At 34.2% G+C, this 10,908-nt stretch overlaps 1 protein-coding gene and 1 long non-coding RNA gene across 2 annotated transcripts; both read right to left on the bottom strand.

The window, feature by feature from the left end:
• Positions 2,834 to 5,282, bottom strand: LOC109328889 (pentatricopeptide repeat-containing protein At5g19020, mitochondrial). The gene has a single exon (XM_019562526.1). The coding sequence runs from the start codon at positions 5,187 to 5,189 to the stop codon at positions 3,105 to 3,107; it is 2,085 nt and encodes a 694-aa protein (XP_019418071.1). The 5' UTR covers positions 5,190 to 5,282; the 3' UTR covers positions 2,834 to 3,104.
• Positions 6,288 to 9,841, bottom strand: LOC109329101. Its single transcript, XR_002105517.1, has 2 exons — positions 9,125 to 9,841; positions 6,288 to 6,741 (listed from the first exon to the last, which is right to left on the bottom strand). It is a non-coding gene; the product is annotated as an uncharacterized LOC109329101 (long non-coding RNA).

Below are 10,908 nucleotides of genomic sequence, written 5' to 3'. Positions count from 1 at the left end.
CGCAGCAATGTTGTTTTACTTATGATTGGTACGGAATCAATTACAATTTGGCAGCAGTGTTTTGCCCATGGTTTATATTAACACCTAGCCTATGTAGATATAATCAATAAATAATTGATAACACATTAAAGATTTAATTATAATTAAAATTTTATTATTAAATGATAGTACTAACTAACATAAATATATATTTATCTCCTATTCTTTTTGCATTATATGGTGACACCTGGACATGTAACAAGGCAGAAAAATTCAAACACTTTCTATACGGTTTTGGAAGGTATTGAATAGAAAGCAGAATTATCTTAGGAATATATTGCATGGGTCCTAAATCTTCAATTTATATTATTTTCCCTATAAAAAGCAACATGCAAGAATCCTAAAATAAAACTCCTCTCAAGTTTCAATTAACCCAATAATCATGATTAAACAAAACACTTATTCAGATTAATCAGAACAACCAATAAGATGTTGGTTTGGAGCATAAAGCCACACTTATCCCTAAGTACACTAAATGATCAAATGTTTCATTACTTATAATAACTTAAAAGAGATTTATTCTTTGGTTATACAAAAGAATCATAACAATTAAAATAAGAGTTTAAAATTTGTGCATTGACAGTGTAAAGTTTTTTATACTGTTAGCATATTATCTATCATTAATTTGTATTACTTTTGTTTAAGAGTCAATGATGGTTAATAAGTCAATGGTCAATAATTTGCTGACAGTGTTAAAAACACTTACACCGTTAGTGTATACATATTAAATCCTTAAAAATATATCTTTTTTGTTAGGATCCCATTTTCATTAATGAAGAGACAACTGCTTCAAAAGATAAATGAAAATGCAACTTTCAATGACACATTTATCTTTTTTATTATATAAAATTATATTTTTGTCATTAAAATCAAGAGTGGAGATTCACTTACTCCAAAAATAAGTTTTTTAAATTTTCTCATCATCTCAGCCATCAATTTTATGAGGGTTTAGATCTATTCACTAATTCAAACTATTGAATTTCTCTAGAATTGATGGATATAATACAAAATAAAATAAGTTTAAAAAAGTATGTGGATACCTCCCCTAAAATCAATGGGAGAAAATGCATTTGACTTTCAGTTAATGGAGAAACAGAGAGGAACCTTGTTCCCTTTTGGAGCAGTTTTACCTGCTTGCGTTTTTTCATTGTCTCATTTGACTTTGAGAGATAGGGTAAACTTGGAAATTCACATAAACTTAAAGAGTGAATAATTAGTAGACATGTGTCAATTTTTTTGTGGTCGTGCTTTTTTATTTGGGAGGATATATTCTCGTGGTGTTAAGTGAGGAGATAAAATTATTTTAAAGTAAGCAAATAATTAATTAATTATACATGGTAATATTAATCTATTACCCATTTGGATTTAGGAAGAAGTTGCTTTCTTTGTTTAAGGTACGATGATAAAGGATCAGTATTATATGTTCCTTGCACCGGGGCAGTAATTGTGTATTCCTTACGTTATGTTATTGGCATAATAAAACAATGACTTCATTAATTATTGATCTACTACTTATCAATCAATTTCTACATGTTAATTAATAATTAGATAAGAAAATTATGTATACATGTAAGAATTTTTATATTGTCGTTGTATCATTAATCATTTTTCATATTTAATTATCATTGATTTTTAATTTTAAATATTAATGAATAATGAATGATGTTCTATAAATCTTTATACTGAAACTACATAGATATTTCACTCTAATTAGATTAATGTAAAAATAATACAAAAATATTCCATACACGTTTTCCTTATTTATAATTTTTTAAAGAATAGTGGTGTTATATGTAAATCTTGATATAAGTATGGACACCATCCTTTTAAAGAAGTCAAAGGAAGGAGTCAGTGATATCAGTACTACTACAGCTTCAACAAGGTTACTTAGGGAAAACGTTTTTTAAGTTATCTAAAATAGTCCGTTTGTATCATTAATAATTGATATATTTATAAAATTTATGAATATCAATAAATGAGTACTTCTCCATTCTCAATACAAACATATCTCTTCTTTTTAAGTAGTTTTAATGTTGTCTAAAAAAAAGTGCTTATTTACCCATAAATCATTTGCTGGAATTGAAATTGCTATACATTTTATCAAACTATAAATACATAACTACTCATTCAGTTCAGAGAAAACTACCCACCAAAGAAGGAGAATTCAAATTTTTTTAATTAGCAATAATATTTTCTTAATTATTATTTTAATAAATTATTAAAATTTTCTTCATCACTAGCCAAGCAAACAGGCTTCTAACAAATAAGGCTCAATTCTTTAAGTTCACATTCTTCATGGTTAAGTTAAATTCAACCCAAAATGAAATCAAGTTTTTGACCTTCACCTAAAAAGTTAAAGCATTTATAAGTACTTGTCCTTGACAACTATAAAAAATTCAGTTTTATTTACCCTTACTCATTCCTGAAATTTTCATCCTGTTTGTAAAGGTGTAACTTAACTTTAAAGTATTGAAATTGTTGCACACTACCAAGTGAAGCCCACTCTCAATGTGAATTATATGTTAAGTTTTCATCTCAAAATCAATTCGCAATGAGAAGAGTGACCCAACAGGTATTTAAATCATTTCCGAGGTAATGATGTAGGCAATATGTGACTTACTTTCCAATATGCCTCATCCACATAAACCTATCAAACCAGACAAAGAGTTACTTTTGACCTATAAGGCTATAACTAAAGGGCATCTTTTGGCCCATGACACAGGTGACAGGTGTAACTAACAAATAGGCAAGGTAAAAATTTGCAATTTGAATTACTAAGTGAGGAAGATATCCACTGTTAAACTTGGCCTTCAGATTATAAATAAAATCTTTGTATCCATGCTTGCAAACTTGAGACTTCAATGCAAAGAGAACATGCATCTTGCAGCAAAAATAATAATGGATGATTTCATGTTAAAACATTGTAAGCTGGCACATAAATTAATAAGGAGAATTTGTAGACAAATTATTGAACATGGATGAAGGATTACTCCTCAAACTATTTCTACTATCAAAATCTTCATCATTAAGGTTAGCAAGAAAATGTGAGCTGAAACTCTTTTTAACTATCTTACAACACCACTGCACCCAGGTACTCTCTCCATTCTCTGGCTCTGTATAACTCCTCTTACCAATGATACATCGTCCCACCTTCCGGCATCTGCATATATGTTTGATAGGAGAACTTTACCTCCACCGTGAGATGGTGCCAACCGTGACAAACTTTCTGCAGCTCTCTCTCCTATGTTAACTTTTCCGTGAATTCTACATGCCGCTAATAAAGTTCCCCATATCACAATGTCAGCCTCCATTGGCATGCTCTTTATCAATTCCTCAGCTTCTTCTAACAGCCCAGCTCTGCCCAAAAGATCAACCATACAACCATAATGCTTGCAATCTGGTTCCACATTATATACACTTTTCATACTTTTAAATATTTTCCGCCCAGGATCCACCATCCCGGCATGGCAACAAGCGCTTAGGACGCCTATAAATGTAATTGGATTGGGTTTAATATGATACCTCTGCAAGTCAGAAAAAACCTCAAGGGACAAACTTGCATGTCCATGTGAGGCTAGCCCGCATATGATAGCATTCCACGGACACACAGAAGAGACTTTGTCTCGAATCTGATTGAAAAATTGTAAGGCAGTGTTGACGCTCCCACACTTCGCATACATATCAATCAGTGCTGCACATAAATTGTCATTCAAAGGAATGGATTCACTACGTATGTATTCATGGGCCCATCTTCCTTCCTTCAATGTTCCTAAAGTGGCAATTGCAGATAATACACTCACCATTGTAACTTCATTCGGTTTGACTCCACTTGCTACCATTTTATAGAAGAGTTCAAGAGCCATTCTAGGCTCTACAGCCTGTGAGTAACCAGAAATCATAGTACTCCATGAAAATACATCTCTTTCAGGCATCTCATCAAATATTTGCCTTGCCTTCTCCATCATTCCGTTTCTTATGAATCCAGCAAGCAGAGCATTCCATGACACTATGTGATCCTTTACACCCACCTCAAATTGCAAATTAGCAAGGTCCATCATCCCACAAGATGCATAAAAGTGGACGATCGCAGTCTGTATAAAATTATAACAGTCGAAACCACTTTTAACAACTGTTCCATGCAACTGCCGACCAGCACCAATTGTATTTAGACGACCACATGCTGAAACCAAATTCACAACCATGACTTCATTAGGTCCCAATCCGGTTTGTAGCATTGCACAATACATCACCAAAGCTTCATGCAAACGATCCGTTTGGATAAAACCATCGATCATGGTGCCCCAAGAAATCACATCTTTATCGGGAATTCTCTCAAACAACTCCTTGGCCATGTCAACTAGGCCTGCCTTTGTATATCCATTCAACATTACATTCCACGAGACTAGATTTCGTTCTGCCATCTTGTCAAACAACCTTCTAGCTTCCCTTACACAAGAACAAAGACAATATGCATGCATCAAATTCGTCAAAACAAGAACCAACCCCTCAATGCGCAATTTAACAGCCAAGGCATGAATCATGCGGCAGCTCGAAATTTCACGAAAATGCGAGCAAGCAGATATCACATTCACGAGCGTCAAATCATTTGGCACCACACCATTGGACCTCATAAGCTTGAAAACCTCAATGGCTTCTCCAAAGCAATCATTTTGGACAAGACCCATTATCATGGTTGTGTAGGAGACACAACCTTTACTCGGCATTACGTCAAACAGTTGGCGGGCACGGTCCAATTGACCAGCTTTAATATACCCAGATACCATAATGTTACAAGACACATGATCCAACGTAGGAGAAGCATCAAAAAGCAATTGGGCATCAGAAAAGGAACCACTTTTAGAGTACATGTTGATCAAACTGTTTTGAATGAAGGTGTTGGAGTGAAGACCAAGTTTCAATATTAGAGAATGGATTTGACAACCAAGAGAAGAGGAGTGAAGGGAGGAACAAGATTTGAGTGCAGAAACAAAGGCAAGCTCGCAATCGAAGAGATTGTTGTGTTGTCTTGCATTGAATAAGATAGAAATGAAGTGTTGTGGGTTTTGGAAAGTGGGAGAAGTGGAAAACCATCTTAGAGAAAGAGGAGTCAATGTTTTGAGTCTGAGACTCGCAGAAATCAACATCAACATGAGACAGACGTGATCATTAGAATTGGATGCATATAAAAAATATACTCGAATGTTGCTTTGGATGGTTAAATATATGGGAGAATAACATCACGCTTAGAAATCAGTACCTCTTAATGTAGAATTGTTAAAAGGTAGGGTTAAAGATCAAATATTTGGTTCATATGAAAAAAATAATTGTTGAAAGGGACAAGGAAGAAATTATTTCAGAGAAAGTTTTTGATTATACAAAAAAATGAGGTTAATACAATTAGTATTGGAAAGGAGATGAAGAAAAGTGATAGGCAAATGATTAACTGAACAAATATTTATACATTTTCTTCTCATCATCAACTCTTCATATTTAATTATTTTTTATTTATCATCTAAATAAATGATGGATGATGTAAAACATTATCATGCTAAAAATATCAATTCAATTTTAGTAAACTAAGAGCATTTCCAGCAACAAATAAAATATTCATTCTTATTTGAATATCTATATTATTTTATAATTTATTACAACTTCCTATAACATAATAACAATATACATTTTTTCCGCTTACAAACATCATTCTTATTTGTCCGATATCTACCTTTTTCTCAAATCATCTATGCTTCTTCTCACTTTCCTTTGAATAAAAAGGAGAAAAATTGTTCTTATTTAAGAACAGAAAGCAGAAAATAAGAATGATACAATATAAAAAAGAATAAGAATGTTCTTATTTTGTTAAGAACAACCACCCTAGTTGCTCTAAACATCATCTCACCCATGAAATCCAGTTCAAAATTGAAATAATTCCAATAATAATGATGCACCTCTGTAAAAGAAACGCAAAACAATAAAAAACTTATGACTTCCGTTCTTTAGATAAATGAAAAAAGTTCCTTAGAATTGGTGTTGGAAAGATCCATTTTAATTATAGATGTATGTCATTTTGCTATGCTAGAAGATGTTCCCACTTAAATATATTGCAAATTTGGTTAACTTACTATAGTTAGGAATTTGAGTTTGAAATGTTGCTATATGCACAAACAGATGAAGAGGGTAAGACCTATTTTGGAAGAAATTAATAGCAAGATTAGTGTAAGGGTTTATTTGCACACTTTAAGAACGTTAGATAGTGAAATACACATTATTAAACATTATAAATAAAATACCACACCAATCATAATGCCTACATTTTGGGCAATTCTATGAACATTCAAACAACATTGCTTACACACTACACTGATAGATAGTCTATCTCTCTGTGTGTGAGCAATGATTTTTGGGTATCAATAGAATTGCCCACATATTTTTTAAGCTCAAAGTGAAATATTTAGTGCTGTTAATTATGTATGATCCTTCCAAAGTGTGTAGAAAAGAATCCTTCATAACATAGAATGTGGAAGGGTGGCTAAAACCATATTGCTATCTTCTCTTGAGGAAAAAATAAAGAGAAAATTTGGTTATCATCATAAGTCTTCCAGTAAATGGGAACCATGAGAAAGGTAATGATATGAATCATATGGCAGCACCATTGTCAATCAACGATTATATCCTGTTCCATTAAGACTCACATTGGGTGGGTACCTGTTCAAATCAGTAAAATCAGATGTTCAGAGTTACCATTTAGTAAAATTCACTCAAAGTCCATTGAGCATAACTCCAACAATCTTAACTAGTGGATATCCAATAACTTCTTAAACAGGCCACCGTGATCACGCAGCTAAGTTTCCTGTTCTAAGTAAAAATGCACGACGACTGCAACTTCAGCTTTAGTGGGATAGCCAAGTTTAAACATGAAGTTTTATGACAGAAAATATAGCAACATATGTCAATTCCAGAGAACAATTTTTAGTTTAGCACAAAAGTGCACAGCCAAATACACTGAAAAAACGATTTGAGATAATGCATCCAAAACAAAATGATAGTTAATTCCAAAAGCACAAAAGGATGGAATTATGAGTAAGTCTCAACGAACTCAAAAAACAAAACAATGATCTGAAGTTAGAAACTGATACATACCAGAAGAATTTAAGTCAAATATAGAACCAATGAAACAGTAATTGTGCAGAAAATTAGTGTATTACTTCCAAGATCAGATTGCAAGGTACAAGGATATGTCATGAAAATAAGTGCAGAAAAGAAAATACACAGTACTATGGGAATGATTCCCTTTACTCTAGTGACAGTGAATCTTCCTTTCCATTCTCTTGCTGTCACGTATCCAGTTTGTTAGAGACATATGTAACCAACCCATTTGCATTTGTTCCCCCTTTTCCCTCTCTTTCTTTCCTTCTTCTTTGGTACACCTTTGTAATTACGGGTCCACCAGAAACTTTTGAAAAAGGGAGCACAGTCAAAGCTCCATGCTTCTGGTCATAGCTTACTTTTGAAAAGGGGACAGGGCTTGATTAGAACTTGGGTTGCTTACAGGGAAAATGAGATAGCTTGGTCAAAAAAGGAAGGTTTTAAGACAGAAGTGGAGTGAGGTTGGCTGAAAAGCTTGTGAGCTGCTAGGATTTGATCGGAAAATGAATGGGCTGCAGGGAAGAAACGCATGAACAGAGAATAGTGACCACTCCTCTTGCTATTCCGTCTGTGATTGACCTGCTATATCGGCTTGCAAAAGACTCAACACTGAAATGCGATGCCACAGGAGCTCTCCTGCAGCAGAGGGCTGCTACACACCGCTCCACAGCTATAGAGCCAACAATGCGCTATTGACTACTATATAACTCTGACCATATAGTTAACCCCTCCAAGGTGATTCATGCAATCACGAATAGTATAGAGAGATTTCCACCTTACAACATATGGATATGAACGACTTGTCTTAACCAGTTTCACAGGTTGAAAAAACCTAAAATCCATATGATAAGAAGAAAACTAATGCATCTCTTTATGTCACAACCAGGAGTAAAAACAGCTCTTCCCTTTAGGCATGACAAGCAAAAATCAAAAGATAAAAAGCCACAGCCAACGAGCGTAACAAAATGCACAATAATTGCACAAAACTACATATGGACTAATCAAAAGCAGAAAAACAACAACAGTCAAGTTATTATCCTACTCGGTGGGGTCAGCTACATGGATCAGACGACGCCATAATGATCTATTATAAATTATGTTCATTGACAAAATGTTGATCTCTAAGTCTTTCTTAATCATTTCGCCTATAGTTTTTCTTGGTCTCCCTCTTCCTCTAGGAATTGGACTATCCACATATTCCAAACCACTTAAGATGCAATTCTAGCATCTTTTCTACAATAAGAGCTACTCCAACTTTCTCCATGATGCATTCATTTCCAATCCTATATCTTTATCTGATCTAGTGTGTCTACTCATACAATGCAGCATTCTAATATTTGCTAATTAGCAATCAAAGACAAAAGGCCACAACTAATTAGCAAAAGTTCAAACAGTAAAGTAATCAAGCTATATTCATTCACAATGCAACCAGAAACACATCCAATAAAAAAACAAGAAAGAACTAGAACAACAATAACATTCAAAGTTATCGCTCACTAAATGAGGTCAGCTACATGATAAAACGTCATTGTGTTCTATCTCAAATACCAAATCTTTCACCTAAGTTTTCCTCAAATTTCAACACCATCTAACTACGGGGCTAATCAACTCTCCTAACTGTTTTCTTCTCATATATCCAAACCGTCCGACATGATTCCGCTCCTACTTCCCCTCTAATACATTCACTCCTAACTTAATCCATTTCCTTTCATCCCAATTCATCAAGCTAAGCTAAACATGAAATCTCTGCCACATTAACCTACCAGCTAACTTCTAACATCACTCCTGCCACTATTATCCATGCCAACTCCTTATACCACAAAATCTTACTTCCTTGACCAATCAATGAAATTATTCCTTATCTACTTATATATTACAAAGCAAAACCAAGCAAGAACTAAATTTCTGAATTAAGTTTAAAAAAAGGCGAAAAGAGAATTACCAAACACCTCTTGTGGCCCTTTCCTTTTTTGGATCCCCACCCTTGAAGAGAAGACGGAAGAGCAAGACGGCGCAGCCATTCGGCGGTGCCATCTTCCTTAATTCAGCCCTAAGACACTCATAATTAGGGTTCCCTTTACTCCCTCCCTTCAAAGGAACCTTATCAATCTCTCCAAATCCAAACCCTGATCCGCTTCTAAGAATCTCCTCTGTTTGTATCTGCAAAACAAACTCCACCACGTTATTCAAACCCCTGCACCCGCTTCTAAGGCGGCGCCGGCGGATGACAAGAGGAAGAAGAGGAGGAAGGGATGGTAATTGGGATTTGGATTGAGAGAGGAAGAGAGAGAGGGAGTTGAATATGTAGGAGAAGTATGAGGAGAGGAGAAAGGTGCCGGAGAAGAGGACTAGGAGGAGGATAAGGAGGTCGAGGGTGGCGGAAGGGGGTGGTGGTTGCAGAGATGGGAATGAGAGGAGGGTTTGGGTTTAGGGTTGGGGGAAGGTGGAGGAATGGTGGTGGAGGAGGAGGAGGGAGAAGGCATGGTGGCGGTGAGGGTGGTGGATATGAGGTGGTGGTAGTAGTAGTGGTAGTGGTGGTGGTGGTGGTGGTGGTTGTGGTGCATCATACATAACCCAACCACCTCTCAGGACAGTTGTTTATTTTTTACTTTTGTTTATTTAAGATTCTTTTTTGTTTACTATTAAAATAATAAACGGAAATTTGGTTTAGAAAATACCAAAATGGGAATTTGGGATTCGATTAATTCATATAAAAAATCGATTTCTGGTTAGGATGGATAGTTCTGTACACAGGAGAGAATTAGTTACTTAGCTATGAGGTTGAGGACAAATCTTTGTCCCCAAATCTTGTCTCGATCCAATCAGAGCTTTGAGTAATTAATATAAAATGTAACATTTCGTTTTTAAATTTTATTTATTTATGTGTCAATTTTTAATTGATGGAAACAAAAAATTGTGATAGACTTTAGGACAAGTAACTTTTGTTCATTGAAGAATATACTTTGTAGTATAAAAAAATAATTGTGGGGTTGTGGGTGGGTCAGGCTTCTCTCCATTAATGGAGAGGCAAGTGCAATTTTTTCATTTAGTTTGAAGCATAAATTTGTCTTATCATAATAAACATAAGGGTATAAGTGTAAAATCATATCACATTCTCTTTGGTTTTTGGCATCACTTATCTTTTCATTACAAGAAATGACTCTCTTTTGTTGTGGGTAGGGGTGACAAAATTGTCTCATGGTTGGTGAAAAAATACACATAAACCACACTAATAACTTATACATGGAGACACATATTATCACATAGTCCTAGGTATATCTATACTTAGATTGTATGTTTCATTTTATGAACTTTGCCTGACATACTTTTTCATTGTGGGTTGTTACAAGCCTTGGCAGCTTTCTACTCTCGATGTTGCTATATTTGCAAAGACCTTGAAGCACTATAGTGGATATCATATATTAATATATTAATATATTCTCACACATTAGTATATGCTTCTTCAAAACACATTATATTTATAAATTATTGATAAAAATATAATTAAACTTAAAAGGTTATTGGATATCATATACTCAATTAAGTGTAATATGTACATGAGTAAATACTAGTATATTCATCTTCCACAAATTAAGTGTGAATATGTGGATGGTTGTCATGGAGAAAACTCATCTCCTATATAATTAAAATATTCTATTTTTTAGGTTCCTTATTTTTTAGTCAACAAGATGATTTTTAAAAATAAGTAATAAAAAGTATTTATTA

Source organism: Lupinus angustifolius, chromosome LG16, assembly GCF_001865875.1.
Source record: "Lupinus angustifolius cultivar Tanjil chromosome LG16, LupAngTanjil_v1.0, whole genome shotgun sequence".
NCBI classification, from domain to species: domain Eukaryota; kingdom Viridiplantae; phylum Streptophyta; class Magnoliopsida; order Fabales; family Fabaceae; genus Lupinus; species Lupinus angustifolius.
The sequence above is the reverse complement of the archived record's forward strand: the minus strand, read 5'-3'. Positions and strand labels throughout refer to the sequence as shown.

Excerpts from the sequence above, each read along its gene's own strand:
- LOC109328889 (XM_019562526.1), bottom strand. The coding sequence starts at position 5,189 with ATGTTGATGTTGATTTCTGCGAGTCTCAGACTCAAAACATTGACTCCT.